Raw genomic sequence first — 19,534 nt, forward strand, 5'->3', positions numbered from 1 at the left:
ACCCTTCTCCCAATGACTGAGTGGAGAAATGTGTCGCTCTGTGTAATATTTAGCCCTACGTCCCACAAAATGCCCCTGGTTGATCCTGGTGTGTTTCAGTGCAAGGGAACAATTGGTCCTCACAGTTCCTGTATTATAATGGGGAAGGGAAAGAAGCCAGGGCTGTGTGTTATATGATGTTGGAATTCATGATAAGTCTATATATTACTGGTTCATGGATGCATATTTATTTGTGTATATAATTCCACTGATAGTTTGCTAAAGTGTTGATATAAAAATAAAGAATATATCTGTATATGAAAATGATGATGAGCAAATCCAATACTTGTTTTGCCAGTTTACTCATATACTGTCTGTATTTTCTGGACAGGATGATGGAGGTTGGACGTCCATGATTTGGGCCACCGAGTATAAGCACATAGATATTGTAAAGCTACTCCTGTCAAAAGGAGCCGATATCAACATTAGGGACAATGTGAGTCACTTACAGCCCTTGGGTAAAACCACAGTGAATAGTACGAGTCACAAAGAAGAGTATTAAAAAGTTAAAATTAAAATAATTCAGTTTATACATAATTACAATTGGAATCTTGATGACAGTCTGCAATGTAGATTCAGATAGTTGTAATTTAGAGTTGGATCTACTGAAAAAAGACTGATCTATTTTTTATATATATTATAATATATATATATACTGAGCAGAGGGAGCTTCGCTCTTCGTTTTGTCTAGCCTTGAGCTCTGACTTTGGGCATTGCATCCTTTCAGCAAGATTAGCTATCTTTTTTTGAGGGGGATGCCAATCAAATGCTGCTGGCCCTTTAAATAATTTAGTGCTGACAGAGCCTCTAACATCATCAGAGCCGTCAAGCTTGGGAGCTACATTGGCAACCAGAAACAGTGACATGGGATTGCGAGATATGGAAAATGTTCTGTATAGGAAAATATTGTGTATATTGGAAAATATATAGTCATTTCACTTTACACTATATTCCATGAAGTGCTTTGAGACGTTTCAAAGACATGATAAGGCACTATATCAACTGCAAGGATTATTATCATTATTATGGAGCTGCCCCTATTAAAATTGGGTCACATTTTTTTTAAATTGTTGAAACTCAGTGGATTTTCGAACAGGTTATTTAATTGTTACCATGCAGTGCAAAAGACAAAATGCAGTTTTTGAGTGAATCTTATAATAAATAATCCTTGGAATTGATACAGCGCCTTATCACGTATTCGAGAGACTATTTTCAAAGAATATACCGTGAAGTGAATCGACTATTTTGTGGGCGAAAATTTTGCAGAATTTTTGTAAGTGTTTTATTTCGTAGCGCATTTTTTGATAAGAAAATAGTTATAAGTATCTTTTAAGATCTCCGAAATCTCATCTGGTAACAGATTCCTTACAGTTGTGCTCATATCCTGTTCCCCATGCACAGGAGGAGAATATTTGTTTGCACTGGGCAGCTTTCTCAGGCTGCGTGGACATTGCTGAGATCTTCTTGAATGCAAGGTGTGACCTCTTTGCAGTAAACATGCACGGGGACTCCCCTCTACACATCGCATCGAGGGAAAACCATTACGAGTGTGTGGTGTAAGTACCATGTTCAATATGCTAACTTCACAAAACCAAGAGAGGTTCACTATTTACTGTCTGACCTGATACAATTTGTGTGATCCATCTTAATCTACACTTGTCTCTCTCTTGTGGTTTAAATACACACATTTCAAGAGTTTCAATAATAAAATATAGGGACATACTATAATTATTGTTACAGTTTGTTCAGAATAAACTGCAATTCTTCTTTCACTTATGCTTGTACTTCTACAAATATATAAATAGGTTCCACTCAAATTAATTCTTGACACTACCCCCACCCCCCCACCCAGCCCATAAACTAAGTGAGTGTACTTGGTGTATGTAGGCTGAAGGCTCAGAGCAGCTTTCACTTTAAATCTACCCTAAATAGTTTTTATTGTGGGTTTACTTTGCCCGTGTAGAAGGTTTCATTACTCACGTTTCCTTTCTGTCCCGGTTAGGACAACATCTCTAGGGTATTCCCGAGGGCTTCTTTTTCAGCAGTCACAGTGAAGTCCTCTTCTTATTGGTTAAGCTACAGCAGACATTTTCCGCAGACATGGAAGAAAATAGAGAGGCTTATACCTGCAAACTTGTCTTATCATAAAAGACAGAAAAGACTGTTATGAAAAGCTGTTTAAAATGTAGTACTTTGTCCGCTGTATTTTTGTGCATCTATCTCACTCGAGCTGACTCAAGTCTGTATGGATTTACTGATAGAATTGTAGTGTACAAAGATAAATACCGAAAAGCAAAGGGATCTCCAAACAAGTGGAAACGCATTATAGTCTATGACAATTGAGTAACTTAATAGCTCAGGTTTATGACTATGCTAACACACAAACTGGTTCCATGTGCACATCAAGGCTTTTCCTCTCACGTGGTGCTGATGTTAATATCAAGAATAAAGAGGGAGAGACACCGCTGGAGTGCTCAAGCCTGAACTCACAAGTGTGGGTTGCTCTGCAGGTGAACAAAAAGTTGAAACAAGCAGCGGCCAGCAAAGCCATTCAGGCTGAGAAGCTGATTAGCAGGTATAATGCAACAAAATTATGTCTTTCTTTGTTTTAGCTAAACAATGTATAATGTTTGATCTTGTATATTTCCTGGAACACTGTTACTGTTTGCTTGTACATTGTCTTTCAGCAAATCTATTTCTGGTACGGTAGCACACTTCCCATAAACATTCCCATGAAATTTTTTTTGTATTTTGTGGTGCTGACGTTGCTCCACATGTGACTTTTCTCGATGCAGATCTTGTTTTGAAGAGAGCAAAAACATGGTATGAACCCACATCACGTTGTGTAACTTTCCTTGGCATTTCGCCCACAAATAAACAGGCAATTCACTTTGCAGTCTATTCTGTGAAGCGCTTTGAGACGTCTAGAAGACGTGAAAAGCGCTATATCAAATGCAAGGATGATGATGATGATGATTACTTTAAGCGTACTGGAACCAAACCTCACAGAACATAGAACAGCATTAAATCCGTCTCTTTCGCCTTGTCACTTAATTAATGTTATCAAATTAATTATTAAAGTATAGTGTAAGCGGAATACTTTATGAAGACATATAGCAAGGAAATTGTATTCCATTCCATAGTTGATGTGGGAATGGTGTTCTGAAAGGATGAGCTTTCTTAGTCATAACTCTTGTGTTCATTGCATTCACGAGGGTCTCATTCAATTTTTACGTTATTATTGGCCATTTATCTTCAACACAGAAAACTCCTGTTAGCAAGAGGAGGGAGAGCATTTGCAAAGTTTGTCACAGAAGTAGACGTTTTGAAAACTACCCTTATCATTGCAATCTTTGACTTCACATTATATTAAGACAATTATTTGAATTCTTTCTAAGACCACTCATCACAACTTTGAAGAATTGGATAAGGGATGTTGGCATTGGTTGTTATTTGATTGGTGCCTTGGTTCCCACCCACAGCTCTTAATTTTATGCTCCCATTATTTGTTCCATTGCTTCTCGCCTTCAGAGCGTTTTTAAAAAAAAGTTTCATATACATTGTTTTTTTTTAAAATCCGCATTACAGAGATATCGCTAGAGGGTATGAACATGTACCAATTCCATGTGTCAACGGTGTGGATGAGGAACCTTGTCCAAATGACTATAAATATGTCTCCCAAAACTGTGTAACGTCTCCAATGAACATCGATAGGAATATCACTCACTTGCAGGTACGATTCCCCCACCCACCCGCCCCACCCCCAACAGCTTTATACAGTCATGAGGGAGGGTTTATCAGCGAAGTATCATTGGAAATTGAGAGAGAGACGGTCCTATTACAACTGGCAGATAAAAAAGCGTCTCACATTCATGCTTCTTTGCTCGGGTTGGGCTTAGACTTCTGCGGAGTGGGACAGGACAGTTCTTGTTGTGTTGCAAAATATCCCTCCAACAATGAGCAGAGCTGAGTTGTTTTCTGGTTGCAGTGACCAAGCTAAGTTCAGATCAGACTGAGCTAAGATCAGTTACCGTTCTTGACGAAGGGTCATGGACCCAAAACGTTGATACACTTTCCTTCTCCATAAATGCTACCTGACCTGAATGTTCCCAGCAATCTTATTTTTATTTCAGATTTCCAGCATCTGCAGTACTTTGTGTTTTATTTAAATCCAGATCTGGTAATTTACTTGTTGCCACATGCCATAGCACTTCCTAGATTAACAACAGGAGGAAACACAAGATTCCTTCCTTTTCACTAAGAGCCTAAGTACCCTTTATCAGATGCATGGAACCTTGCCCACACATTCAGCAGAATACCAATGCGATAGGCAGCACTTCAGTAAAGCTTTGAATATTGCTGTAAGACTATAGAATTCTTGTGCGCAATAGGCTGCTGCGTTTCGCCCACAAAATGCACAGTTTAACATGTATTCTGTGAAGCACTTTGAGACGTCTTGAAGATGTAAAATTTTTAAAAAAATCAATAGCACAATTAATCTTCAAATGTCTTAATTTTACTGTCTAAAATAACTCTATTCTTTGTACAGTACTGTTTCTGTGAAGATGATTGCTCCTCCAGTAACTGCATGTGTGGCCAACTAAGTATACGCTGCTGGTATGACCGGGTATGTAAACTGTTTTGAGCTTAGTTGTATTTTGCTCTGAAAACGCCTCTTATGCAGAGGTCCATTTTTCTGTGTCTCCCAAGTTGGGGATAGTTCACTATAATACACAATTGCTCCTGGAGACGATTCTGAATTTCTCAATGCTTCATGTGTGACAAGCAAAGCTTTTGATATTTTTATTGGGGTGGGAAAAAGGAGCTAACATTAATTAAGTTTGAGCATCTCTCACAACAGCACTCAAATCTTAAAACAGGTTTGATTTTCGATTGCTCGGTTTTTAAAAAAAATACGTTAATGGAAATTTCAACTCAGTTTTCACAAACTATTGTTCTTTGCATTTTAAGAACGGACGACTTCTTCCTGAATTCAACATGGTGGAGCCACCGCTTATCTTCGAGTGCAATCATGCCTGTGGATGCTGGAGGACCTGTAAAAACCGCGTGGTACAAAACGGCGTCAGGTCAGACCCAATGCATTGTGATGCTTTTAAGTACAAGCCCGTAGAGTAGTGGTTAGAGCACTCGCCTCGCAAGCGAGAGGACCTGGGTTCGATTCCCGGCGGAGTGAAGCATTAAGCAAGTTTTCTTACTCCATGCGCCGCTGCTTAACAGCAGTAAGTAGGAACCCAGTTGTTATTCGGTTGGCGGATTACTTTTCTGGGGGTAATAATCCTTTTAAAAAATTCTAAAAAAATTAATAATAGGAGGGTTGTTTTTATTTTCATTGTAATGGCCATTAAACCTTTAAACATTGACAAGCTTTTCCAAACTATTTGCCTATTCCCATTCATTGTAATCGTGGCCAAACTATTTTCCGTTCAATAGTAAAATTTAAACAGTAAATCTAATGATCCATTTAGGTCTTCACGAATATCAGTGCTCAGATCTCTGCTGCACTGAGCATTTGGTTGATAAGCTTCACTCACTGGGCTGTTCTTTCTCATTCATAGGGTTCGATTGCAGATCTACCGTACAAACAAGATGGGGTGGGGCGTACGGTCATTGCAAGACATTCCAAAGGGTAATTTCATCTGCGAGTAAGTGTTCACAAAGCCAAAAAACAGAAATAATTACGTACATAGAGATGCAGTGAAAATGTCTGTTAGGCTTGGGAGCTGCTCAGAATACCAAGAGAGGAGGATAAAGATCAAACCTTTTTACTTTACTCAAAATAATTGACTTTTTTTGCCTTCATTGTATATTAAACAAAGGGTTAAGTAAATGATTCAGGCTTGGGATTATATTAGTAGATTATGCTTTAAGGGATTTCTGTACGTCCAGAGGTGGTGCTATTTTAAATAATACAACTACTATACTAGTTAAAGGATTTTGCTTCCATTTAAGATCAAGACATGACTTGTAAAGATACCGTAACCTCCTGAAATATCTGGAAACCAGCGTATGAGCGGCCACGTGATAATGAGGCGTGTGTCTCCCAAGCCTTTTGTCTGGCCTTACCTTAGCGCTGACGCCATCCAATCTGTTCAGAAATCATGGCTGCGGTGCGTAAATCTAGGCCTAGGTAATTGATATCCATTGTGAAATGCACTTGGCTTCTCTGGTGCCGGTGCCTTCAAGTGGAAGGACTTGTCGTGTTACCACCAGGGGGCGTAATCAGCAAAACATTGGCCTGTGATGGCCACCAATTCTCGATGTGCATTTTTGACATTTCTATACAACGCTGCAGAATTCATCGGCATTACAATCATTCATTTATATGTTTGACTGTCCGGTCGGTCACTGCCCTGAGCCTGTTGGTGCTTAAGGTCAGTTTATTGAACGGATGGCAGCAACGCACAGCAGAGGCAGTTTCTGTTCAGCATTCGTTTCACTTGATCAAGAAAAGTACGATCAAAATGAACCTTTCTACTTTGTCCAAGGTACGTCGGGGAGCTTATAACTGACGCAGAAGCTGATGTGCGGGAAGAGGACTCCTATCTTTTTGACCTTGACAATAAGGTACTCATTGTTTCACTTGGCCAGACCGGTTTCCCTGTTTACAGTGACACGTGCAATAAGGTGGCACTTTGCAAGTTGATTCATTTAATGGTTAACTGAACCCTGAACTTTATGCCTTTTGCCCTAAAATGTCCACCTAGTTCAATAGAAGTTACAAAGAGAAAATGTGCCTTTTGTCTTCAAAGTAAAGGCAAAACCATTGTTAAATGTAATCTGCTAGTTTTCTGCTTTTTTAAAAATTGCTGCAAGTGACAAAGGAGCCCATTAGCCATGTTCTCAAACTGAAACTGTCACAGAAAAATGCTTATTTGAGACAATAACATTTTAATCAAAGGAACGCAAACATCCTTTTAACATTTTGGTATTATTTACACGCCGCTGAGGTTCTGACAGACCTGTGGATTAACAGTGATTGTTTCAGTTCCTTGTTTAGGATCAGATAAACAATTAATAGGAAAGGGTCTGGGTGTTCTTCCCACGGGTTCAGCCTCTCAGCCTCGAGGCTCTGGAACTCCATCCCCCAGTGCCTTCGCCGCTTCCTCCCTTTCCTCCTTCAAGGCCGGTCTCAAGGCCTTTCTCTTCAACCGTGCCTTCACCTCCCCTCTCGACTGGAGGCTGTAAATTGAAAAGCAATGACTGTAGTATGCTCTAAACCAGTGCATTCCATTTGATCAAGTTTTCGATTGTTTAATGTATGTCAATAAGAGTAGTTTCGTTCAGAAAGCGATGTGAACAAATAGGAGCGTAGGAACCCAGGAATAGAAGGAGGCCATTCAGCCCCTCGAGCCTGTTCCGCCATTCAATTACATCATGGCTGATCTGTAGCTCAACTCCAATTAGCTGCCCTTGCCCCATATCGCTTGATACCCTGTGACCTGACAAAAATTAACCAAATATCTGGATATTATAGATACTGTACTGCAATATTGATTCTTTTTCTACTCGTTTTTAAAGTAATTAATGTTAGCTTTAAACTGCCTCTTGAATTTCTCTACTTTTTTCAGCTTAACCTGAACAGCTAAATTGAGGGTAATTAAGCCTTTAAGTGACTCATCCAGTATGTTCAGTGGGGAATGTGATTTGAGGATCGTTGCTTATTTTTGTGCATTTCCCATATGATATGTGGCCCTCCTGAGCTTAATCTACTGGTAACCTCTGGATAAGAGCAGAGGTATTCCAGAGATAACTGAAACATTACGCGAACAACTGACAAAACCACAAAATCAAATGGAGAGGAAGGATGGCCCCACCTTTCTGCGGTCAAAGATCCAAAACTATTCCCTTCTCTAAACCCAGCAGCCACGCTAACTCCACTCTTGATTCCTCTTCTGTGGTTCGATGCCCAACGGGAAATAACCATAAATATTTTTGTTTCGTCTTCCAACAGGAAGGGGAGGTGTACTGCATTGATGCTCGTTACTATGGAAACATCAGCCGCTTTGTGAACCATCTGTGCGAACCAAATCTGATCCCGGTGCGGGTGTTTATGTCACATCAGGACCTCCGCTTCCCCAGAATTGCATTCTTCAGCAGCAGAGACATCAAGACTGGCGAGGAGCTTGGGTAAAGGCCGACAGCACTTCTCGGGACTTGCCTAACTAAGCAGCAATACCGTGTGCTTTTCAATCCATCTGTATTAGGCTTTCAAAAACAAAATAAAATGCATGTCAGGGACCGACCGCATTTGAATACACAAGTATGTTTCAGTTTGTTTTACCCAAAACACAATCTGCTGGAGATGTTGGTGCTCACCTCGCGGTCCTGGGACTCGAGCTCGCACGCGGACACAGAATGGTGAATTATACTGAGTCTGAAAGGCAAAAGATGAACAGACAGAAGAATGGCCGTAGTTGTGATTCAAATTGAAAACAGATGGGAGCTTTATACAAGAGATGTTCTGAGGCACCTAAACCACCAAACTTTAGTACCGTTTCAGTTCCTTGGCCAAATTTCTGACATGATGTTTGTCTCTTTGCTCTTATCCAGATGAAAACACACTTGGTAGAAGAGGAGTATTATGTCTTGTCCCAAACTATATACAGTGTATAGTTTGGGACATGACGTGTGTATGTGATTGCCAGGATGGTGGAAGGCGAACTGGATGGACCTTGGTCTTCTTTCGTCTAGCAATTCTTATGTTCTTATGTAAGAGTGGAGGTGAATGCACTATTGTTATAGAGTTGTGCTTCTGTGAGCATTTAACTTTGAGACACTTCATCAGATGATTGAACTTCACAGCTGTCTTCACAAGTCGAGCTCAGAACTGCGCCTTTCTTCTTCATACATCTACAAAGGAAGGCCATCCAGAAAGTTAATCATTTTTGTCAGAACATGTTTTGCAAATTCATAAGTGCCCCCGTCTGAGTGTCTACCACAATGTATAAATATTCAGCGCAGCAGGATTTTATAAAGCACCCAAGATCATTTTTTTTTGATTACACTTTCTATTCTGTTTGATTCATTGATCTATTTGATCCACGACAGGAAGAGACTTGGATGAGGAGAGAAATAAAGCAGTGACTGAAATAGATATTTGAAACACACAAATTGTTTGATTGTAGTACGTGGGAAGGTTGTTTGAATAGATAGATCTAGATAATTCAGGTTTAGGTTAAGCTCACTTTCTACACAATGCAGGTGAAGACGGCTATTGCTTGGGTAGAAATGTATTATTTATGTAGCTGTTTTATGATTTATACAATGATTTAATGCATTAACCACAAACAAAATGCTTGAATTTAACAGTGGCAATCAAGCCTTAAATTAATACCTTCAAATGACACTCAGCAAATAAGCGGTCAATTTGCTTTCGTTTAAACGAAACTCTTGACGTACGACTATTTCTTTTGTAGGTTTGACTATGGAGACAGGTTCTGGGACATCAAGAGCAAGTCTTTTACCTGTCAGTGCGGTTCGGAGAAATGCAAACATTCAGCCGCTGCCATCGCTCAACGACAAACCACAGTGGCTCAACAGGAAGCTCAGCAAAACCGACTCCCAGACACCAGCTCAGCCACAACTGCCAACACCTCTTGACAAGCTCCTCCGCCCCACGGACCACATTGAGTTGTATTGAGAGAATTGGCTCCGCTTTACACGCAGAGACTTTTGGAAGCGCCAGCTCAGCTGTACTTATAAATTCTTCCTTCGAATTGTCTGTCTAGATATCGATGATAGGACATTTAATAAATGGGACTTTTTTTGTTTGAGTGTGAGGGCCAACAGTTCTGGTGCTGATTTTAGTGTGATTTTACTCGGAAGTAAATTGCACCTCCCTGATTGTATAAAGAAACAACCCGTTTTTACCATGAATTCAGTCAAAACTTTTTTTACATGTCGTAGTGATATTTAGCAATAACCGTAGTAATAGTTTGTCCCTTACGAACTCGCCATCGGCTGTTGATACGTGATGGTTTGGACGTGAACGCCATTTTGCATAAAGATTTTTAAACATCCTTTAGTGCAGGTCAGTTTTTCTTTCTGTGCGAATCCTCCCTTCAAGAAATTTACAGAGACATTCAAAAATACTGTTTGCATTCATTTTAATTTGGGACGGTTTTAAGGGCATTTATGCTTGATCCATTAGTGTTCTGAATTTGTATGCAAATCTTGCTCAAATGTTATAAATAAAAAAGCAGTTCTGTAATAGATTCGCCCAAAGTGTACACTTTTATTTTCCAAAGACCCGACCAACTGTGTCCTTTTGGTGACTTAAAATTGAAGTGAACAAAAGTTTTAATTGTATCAACTGAGATGAATAATAATAATCCTTGCATATGCAAGATGTCCCACAGAATATATTGTTAAGTGGATTGACTGTATTTTGTGGGTGAAACGCCATGTACATGTTTATTCTTAATTCAGTTTTAAGTAATATAAGGAGCAGATAAACTGAATGTATTGCCTTCGCAAAAACTGTAATTGAGCACAAATATCTTGTCAGCAAAACACTCGGGTGCTGAAAAGTGGGTGAATAATTGTCGACCTGTTAATTGCTAGATTTTCTTGAAATATTGAGCCATTTCTGAGTATTAATTAGACTTGGCCATTTGTTCCTGTTCCAGCCTCGTGTTGCGGCGCCTTGAAATTTTCGATACCTTCTCCCAGGTAAATTGACGAAGGTATTTGTGTGACCGACACGTGTACAACCTGTCTGTGGAGAGCAAGTCAGTACAGCATTGCCTAGATGTTAGAGATGGATGCCAGGGAAGTGCACTTCGCAGGAGATGCCTGACTCCATGGCAATGTTCTTGGGACCACAGGGTTTTGTTCCAGCTGTTCACGAGTTTACAGCCAAAATCGCAACCATAGTTGTTCCAATCTGCTTCCTTGAGCACATGAGATGCAGTTCTGGAGCGAGCGAGCTTTCTTTGACCAGAGACCTGCGGGAGAATTGAAGGTATTGTTACCACATGAATGCAAGCAGATTTTTCAACGTATTCTTTGATTTATCATTCTTCCCATCCTGTGAAGAAGGACCCAGCTATTGGGAGTGTTGAATACTGTCGACAGTTTTGTTGTGACCTCATCCTTCTGACGCTAATAAGCACATGTTTGATTAAGAATTTCTAATGTTCTTTCAGCCAGTGGATAGTGCAGAGGAAAGGCAGGTGCTGTATTATAATAATAATAATCCTTGCATTTGATCTAGCTCCTTAACACATCGTTGAAATGTCTCAAAGGGCTTCACAGATTATTACTGTAAAGTGAATTGACTATTTTGAGGACGAAACGCAGCAGCCAATTGCGCACAACAGCGTCCCACAAACAGTCGTGGATTGGGTGATCAAATTTTTTTTTTAAAAGAGATTATTACTGCCCGGAAAGCGATACGCCCATCTACTAACAACCTGTTTTATTTATCTGTTCTCAAGGCCGTTGCCAAAGCTGCTTTTGCGCGGTGATAACAGAAGCAAGCGTGCAATGGGAGCACTGTTTTGACTTGCCCTCTGGTTTATCTGTGTGTGGGAAGGCTTTGTTTTTACATGGTGCCTGCTCCAGCAGATTAGTTGAAATCAACACAATTGCTGGTCTGAAGACCTTGTATGTCTGTCTGTTTAACACGTGCAGCATTGTTATAAAAAAAATGTTGGATGTGTGTTGGGAATTTGGGTACCAAGCTATACATCATGCAAAAAGAGGGGCTTTTCTTTTTTAAAAAAATTCCTGTACTTTTTTAAAAAAAGTGAGGGAGCTAACCATCTCTCCCACGACAGTGCTGTTCTCCAATCGCAAATCGCCAGAAGTAAACCTTGGGATATTTGGATTGGTATTTCTCCTCTTGCTTCTCTCCCAGGAAAGAAGACCCATTAGTGCCTCCGTGTTGATGGCAAGGCCGTCATTGGGATATGACACACAGGTCAGATTCTTGGCACCAAACCTTCACTCGCACCCGGTGTGCAGCAGCAACAACAACTTACATTTATACAGCAACCTTCAGGCGGGGTAGTGTCCCGGAGCTCTTCTGTGAGCATCCGTTCCACGGCACAGGCAGCCGGTGCAGTCTGGCCAGGACTGGGGGGATCGGGGAGCGGAGTTTGGTGCGGGTGAGAATGCGGGCGGCAGAGTTCTGAATGAGTTGGATTTTATGGATGGTAGTGGATGGCACTCCGGCGAGGAGGGCGTTCGAGTAGTCCAGCTGAGAGGTGGAGCTAATGGGGATTTGCGCAGTGAAGGCTGAAGTGTGCCAGATTGTATTGTGGTCAAGAGGGGGAGCAGAATAAATTGAGTTCCTTACACACAAAAACGCACAAGCAAATTAATAAAATCTAATCTTAAGACTTGTGAGCAGCCAAATTTCACACAATACAAATCTGAAAGTGTAAAATCTATCCTGAACACCCCCCCACCACACCCCTCCCACAGATTTTTTAGCAATAGCTTGATCCTGGCAAACATCTGCCCCACAGTCTAGGGGGAGGCATGTTTTGAGCACAAACAATCCCACAAAAGTAAATCAAACGGAACATAAGGCAATCACCTCAGTGAGTAGTTCTACAACAAATTTGGACTAAGTTGCCAGACTAGCAGGTGGTGACAAACAGCTTCCTCGAACAAATGTTTTGTTCCATTGAACGTGATTTCAGCAGAGTCTCCGGATGGGTATCTGTACTTCCAATCATCTCTATTACGACTTTGGGAAATGGGATTTCCTTGTGAATTTGCCAGATTCCAACCTTCCACTAAATTTCATTGAGTCTCAAATCGCGCTCCCGGCTGCTTGTGTCTGGACTCCAGTTCGATGTGGGTCTAAAGTTCTTTTATGTAAAGATCATTTAAAAAAAAAGAATTCCCAGCCAACTTTAGAAGGAACTGAAGATGTCGCGGGGAAAGCCACCCATGCATTCGGCCTGGGAGGAATGGGCCTCGTCAATTGTTTATGGTGAGTTTGTGGTCGGTCGGGAACAGCTTCACTGATGGGCTAAAAGGAAAGGCCAGTTTCGGAATAATTATCAGCGTGAAGGTAAACCGTGTTCATCTGCAGCTTAATAATCGCCTTTATAGGAAAGAACGACTATTACTACTAATAATCCTTACATTTGATATAGTGCCTTATCACGTCACTGAGACGCCTCAAGGTGTCACTCGATTAAAGTTCTATTTCTATATTTTTTTAATTGGTGGGTGGAAGCACTCGTGATGCGCCAAAATTCAGGCCTTTTTAACCCGGTACCTCCAGTCGTACTGTTCTCTTGGATCTCAGTTAGTATCTTGTCTATTTATCGCACTGCAGATCCAGGAGGAAGATTGGACTAGAATAAGGTTATGGAGGAGGAAGAGCGACAAACTGCTGTGGGGTAAATTTGTCTTCCCACCGCTAACCTGCGTGAGCTATAATAGCAACAACAAAATTATATTTAATAATAAGTGCAAGCCGTTGTTGTTTCTGACACTGGGATCAGCTCAGCTGCACAGCAACACAAGAAAGCCAGCGGATCGTGTAACAAGATGGTGATCTGCACCAAGGAACTAGTTACGGAGATGAATGAAACCCAATTTTGCTCCACTTCTTTATTGCAGAGCTGTGGCCGATGCTGTTCCTCAGGTGACCAGCAGAGGGGACTGGTCTGTGCTGTTGACCACAGCCACTGCAGTAGACTATCAAACATAGCGTGTGGGCCTTTCTTTGGACGCTCTTCAACACAGTGACGGGTTTCCACGTGTTGCAGTCACCTAAAGAAAGGTTTTAAAAAAAAACATTCTGAATTAATACAAGCAGCAACAGCATGAAATTTATACACACATATATTATATATATATATATATATAGCACCTCTCATGTCAGGAGGAGCTGAGGTTCCTATGTTGTTATTACCATGTGTAGAGACACCTCTTTGCCCTTGCTGTTACAGCTGTGCGCTCCATTAGACTGGACAACAGGAACATGCTAATAAGGGACCCAAACAGCATACAGTCTGTTCTAGAAAAACATCCAAACAGACAGCGAGACTGCAGAGCGATATAGAGATGACTGAAATTCTGGATCCAAACAAGTCCTACTCCACACCCGAGCCTGTGTCTTATTATGACGCTATCTATGAGCTACAGGATGAGCAACAAGACACAGATTCAAGCTTGTCCTATGACCCTGAAGATGAGTGCACCCCGGGTTGCCCAAAGCAAATTGATCAAGAGCTCCAGAGCTTGGGTGAGGAGGCTTTGAGGGACAGGGAGGAAAACAGCATCGTCATAAGACATGAAACGTACAAATGGGATCAGAACCTGGATCAGTTTCCAATCGGAAAGATCTACCAACGATACCCAGAGAGGCAGAGGCAGCTGAGACGCGGGTAAGCTTTAAAGAGGAAAGAATCAAACGATAAATCATGAGAACAGTTTGCTGATAGAAAACAAAGATTTTCTTTTTGACCGCAAAATAAGCTTCGGCATGAGCTGTGTTTGACGTCGATATCATAAATAATAATAATAATAATAATCCTTGCATTTGATACACCTCCTCATCACATCTTCACGATGTCTCAGACCTTCACAGAATAGATTGTAAAGTGAATTGACTGTTTTGTTTGAGAAACGCAGCAGGCAATAACACACAGCTCTTCAATAAACAAATCATAGGCCAACTACAATGAACAAAATTGGAAATAAAACTAATTAGAATTGTTTTTAAAACACAAAAGATGCAGCTCAAATGCCGGCAAAACCCATCCTTTGGGCAGGGTTTTCAATTGAAGGAGGGGCTGATGTGGAAGTGAAGGGATAGCTCAAAGCTGAAGGGTTGAGGTATATCATAGCAGTCTGACTGCAGTAATATGTGCAGCACCTTCTTAAAGATCAGATTGTGATTGTTCCCATTAAGCGCCACTCGGGAAAGCTGTTTGTAACTGCATTACACCAACAATAATGGCTGCCCATAAAGCTCGAGATGGATTACAAGGCAGGAATCTGATCAAGCTTCAAATTACGCCATTAATTGTGGAAAGCTGTCGTCTTGCAATGAAATCACTCCCAACCAATCTGTTGTTTGTTCTCTCTCTCTCATGACGTGTGTCGTGGAGTTTGTGAAGGTGTTTCTTTTGTTCTATTCTGAGTCTGGCTTTTAGCAGCTTAGATAGAGGCCATCACCAATGACACTGTGTCGTCAGTTATTGAGCGATGTCGAGACTGAGTGATTAATCATTATGATATACTCACCGCAAGATCAAGTTAGAATTGATATTCGGTGATTTTTGCAAAACCAAATCCCGGGTTTACTTTTCATCTGGAGACACGACTTTTCCAGAGAGAGAGAGAGAAAAAAAATATCATATTGGTGATTGAAAGTTTTAAAATTAAAAAAAATCCTCTCCGGACATCGTCGTTCTCACGGGGTCTGTAGACCACACCACGGTGTGTGTCTGCTTCCCTCTTGCCCACGATAACACCTGGAACTCAAGTAGTCTAAGCTGACGCTACAATGCAGTGCTGGGGATGCATTGCATTGTCAGAGATGCATCATATACAGGTGTGTGTTTGTATATATATATCTGCATTTGTAAATCCCCTTCAGTCTTGCACTAAATCTGACAAGTGCATTTCTGTACATTGTAATAATAATAATAATAATCCTTGCATTTGATATAGCGCTTTTCACGTCGGGAGGACGTCCCAAAGCGCTTTACAGAACACACTGTAAAGTGAATTGACTGTATAATTGTGGGCGAACGCGGCAGCCAATTGCGCACAGCAATGTCCCACAAACAGTCGTAGATTGAAAATGACCAATTTATTATTGTTTTTGGTTTTGGAGGGATTATTATTAGGCTCTGTGTGGAGTAAGGAAACTTGCCCAAGGTTTCACCCTCTGCCTGGGATTGAACTCAGGTCTCTCACTTGCAAAGCGAGTGCTCTAACCACTGAGCTACAGGACTCCACAATTGTAGATTATCGAGTGCCAAAGCAGCTGTGATTAAGCTGTACATTTATGAATTGCTGGGAAGTTGCCCTGAGACGAAAGCTATCGGGAAACATTACTTTGGGCCTTAATCACAATGATAATCTTTACATTTGGTATAGTTCCAATAACTAATTTTTTATTTGGGGAATTGTTGACCGGGATGCGAAGAGAAACTCCCTTCTCTTTTCAAACAGCGCAATGGGATCTTTAACGTCAGTCTGAACCGGCAGATGGGCCTTTAGTTGTTTTTTTTAAAAGAAAGCTTTTCTATCTGTCGACTTCATTGCAAATATTTTTTTCCCACATCTACCTGCAATAAGTTTCATAGCGACAAAGCCATGGAATCTGTTTTGCGTTAAATCGAGAAGGCAAGTAGCAGGATCTTTCACAATGCCAACCAGACACAATGAAGTAAGAAACACACAGGAGTCGCTGAGACCCACCCCACGTGGAGGGCCCTACAGATAAATGCAAGTTGTTATTGTTGGATTTCACTGAACAATACTATTTTATTCTAAAAGGAATTGGGGTGCGGTGAGTGGGCTGGGGAGGAGAAAGCACTAGTTAATCAGTCGAAAAAGGCACTTACAATCAAGTAAGTCCTTTGCTCTGTTTCCAAAGCGAAATGCTCTGCTAATTAAACGGATGTGATAGTGACAGTGAAGCTGAGCCTTTCTGGCTGCGCCTAAGGCAGGTGGGTATATGGATAATAAATGAGCCCAAATGAAAATGCTGTCACGGTTCATTACTTTAAACATTTTGTTTGTTATTCTACCTGTAGTGAATGTATGAGTCTTTCCAGACCAAATATTATGAATAATGTGTGACGTTTTTTTGGTAAGTATTGACAATGAAACAATGGACACATTACAGCAATAACAATACATGTTGATATTTATACATAAGGCCTTTCACGTCGAGACGTCGTCCCGAGGAGCTTAAAAACAAAACCAACGTCGCAACATATTGATGTCAAATCTGGATTCTTTTCAAACAAGATTGTCAGGAATCGTCAATTCCTTTTTTATATAAAACAGGAGAGTTAGCAGCCATACCCCAAACCTTTGTGTGTGGGGTGGGGGGGGGAGGGGAAATATGGCCTGAACAATTTAATCTAAAGTATCCGTATCTCATGGACAGTAGATGTGCCATTGTAACTGAGCAGCGAAGGGAAATGTTAATGTGCTTCTCTAAAATGCAGCGCAAGCAATTTTTTTTAGATTGAAAAAAAACTGGAACAGTGCAAGCACACGAACACCTTCATAAATCAGGGAGCGGGGAACAAAGCTCTGAGAAACTTGTGCGGAAAAGAACCCGTTTGCACTTTTGTTCGGTGCAGACAGATATCCTATTTGTCAGCCCGCAAAACATGCACAGTCACACCGCTTTGCAGTATATACTGTGAAGCACTTTGAGACGTCCTAATGATGTGATATCAAATGATAACACAAGGATTATCATCCTGCGCTTTCCCATTTTGAATGGCTGTCAGTTCACTAAATGGATCTCTTGTTGTCATCGTGTTGAAATGCCTCAAAGCACTTCACAAGTAATTATTGTTTAACTGCAGTGACTGTTTTATTAAACATACATGATTGCTTGCTTTCACTATTTTCTACCGAACTATTTCTTCAGGCAACTGATGTCAGGAAGCAGCAAAAGGAGAAACAGGGAGGGCAAATGGGACATGTCAGCCAATACTTGTTCCTCTTGTGCACTCTCTGTCACCTATTTATGTCTGTTAGGTCAGGGTCTCGAGGGATATGGAGCGAAGGTGGGTATTTGGAGTTGAGGTACAGATTAACCTTGATCTAATAGAATGGGGGAACAGGCTCGCGGGGCTGAATGACTGCCTCCTATATTCCCAATTCAGAGTGGTATTTTATGCTCAAACTCCTACTAGTCCCTGTTTTAAGGTGTACATGAAAAGCGCCAACAGCGAAGACATTTGATGGGTAAGAATTCATATTATGAATGAGGCTGACCCAATAGCTCTTGAATAGTTAGTTATCGATTGGCTGTTCGCTTTACAGTATACTCTGTGAAACGTTTTGAGACGTCTCGAGGAAGTGATAAGGCTCTTTAGGCACATGCAATGCAAGGATTATCATTATACTATGATTATCACATGGCGCTATCAGTGTACGGGGCGGCTGATGCTCATCAGTTTATGTCAGGGCCTCTCAGAGTTTGATCGGAACATTGGCTTCAGTGCGTTCCCCTCGGGGGTCGTGTGATCTTGAAATATAATCTGTGCCGCTGATCGAGTCACAGAGTTGGAAGAGGTTTGTTTGTTGAGAACAAATCAATGTGAAACCATTGTTCCATTTGGAGTTCTTCCAATGTAATGAACTCAACTGTCTCATTAAGTTTCCATGAATGAACTCGCAGTCAAGGCTGATACTCCATTGCTGCACTGGGGGGTGTGGGGGTGTGGGGGGCAGAGCTGCATTGTCCCAGTGTCATCTATTGGATAAACCCAGGTCCTGTCTGGCCGTTTGGACGTACATTGAAATATCCCACGTTGCTATTGGAAAAGAGAGTTTTTCCTGGTCAACAATCTCCCAGAAAAATATTAATCATTCACTTCACGGCTGTTTGTGAGGCATTGCTGATAGGCTGCTAGTTTGACCTACAAAATACCCAGTCACTACACTTTACAGTAAAATCCTGTGAAGCGCTTTGAGACGTCTCGACAACGTGATAAGGCGTTGTATCAAATTCAACGATCATTATTATACTTAATGCTTGAATTTGTGTTTTCAAAATAGACTGATATTTGTGTATATATATTTTTGTTTTCATATTAATTTGTCAGATTTGAAAGCAAAACCTGGTCCCAGGGATGCAAAGAGTTCTGTTTCTTTCCAGGATCCATCTGAGACAACGTGACAGAGAATTGCAGAGGTTTTCTTTCCTGAGATCAGAGGCAGAATTAATATCCATAGATATCCGGCCCCTAAAACTACATCATATTAAAAAATAATGTTCACTAACATAAGACGCAGATAAACTCTTGCCATTGTTTTTACTGGTTTATTTACCGATGGGCTGGTTTGGAATCGCTTGCATAATAACTAGTAATTATAAAAATAGCTCATTTACATCATTAGAAACATCTCTGAAAAGGGAAAAAAAATGTAAATGGATGTGTGTGGGGGGTGGGGGGGGGGGAGAGGAGGCAAGAATTATTTTCTCTGCTGTAAATTTCCAAGGTGTGAGTTTGAGTCCTGATGATTGTAAGGCGGTGTGAGGTGGCTCAGAAAAACACAGTTAAGTCTATGTATATATACTGTATATATAATATAATATACGGCAGATCAAACGCAGGTCTTTGCTTCCCGGATCTCTCCCTCTTCCACTCACAGGCACTTGCCTTTTGCGCCACTTCATAGTTCAAACATCCCACGTTTAATTGACTGTGACATCCCAGAGGCTGTTTGTCTCTGATGAGGATTGGGGGGAGAGGCAGTGAAGTCTTATGTGTGTGTCTGAATGTGGGGGGAGAGACAGTGT

At 41.0% G+C, this 19,534-nt stretch overlaps 1 protein-coding gene across 7 annotated transcripts in view; it reads left to right on the plus strand.

Annotated features, from left to right (window-relative positions):
• Positions 1–10,272, plus strand: part of LOC103180404 (histone-lysine N-methyltransferase EHMT1) — a 52,232-nt gene extending 41,960 nt beyond the window's left edge. For all 7 annotated transcript variants that reach the window (XM_042337203.1, XM_042337201.1, XM_042337202.1 and 4 more), the window contains 10 exons: positions 371–475; positions 1,441–1,595; positions 2,447–2,614; positions 3,628–3,772; positions 4,589–4,666; positions 5,011–5,126; positions 5,616–5,702; positions 6,546–6,624; positions 8,012–8,187; positions 9,477–10,272. In XM_042337203.1, coding sequence (XP_042193137.1) covers positions 371–475; positions 1,441–1,595; positions 2,447–2,614; positions 3,628–3,772; positions 4,589–4,666; positions 5,011–5,126; positions 5,616–5,702; positions 6,546–6,624; positions 8,012–8,187; positions 9,477–9,660 — 1,293 coding nt within the window. In that variant the 3' untranslated portion in view covers positions 9,661–10,272. The remainder of the gene's footprint in view (positions 1–370; positions 476–1,440; positions 1,596–2,446; positions 2,615–3,627; positions 3,773–4,588; positions 4,667–5,010; positions 5,127–5,615; positions 5,703–6,545; positions 6,625–8,011; positions 8,188–9,476) is intronic.
• Positions 10,273–19,534: the final 9,262 nt, after the last annotated feature.

Source organism: Callorhinchus milii, unplaced genomic scaffold (assembly GCF_018977255.1).
Source record: "Callorhinchus milii isolate IMCB2004 unplaced genomic scaffold, IMCB_Cmil_1.0 Scaffold8, whole genome shotgun sequence".
Taxonomy (NCBI): Eukaryota; Metazoa; Chordata; class Chondrichthyes; order Chimaeriformes; family Callorhinchidae; genus Callorhinchus; species Callorhinchus milii.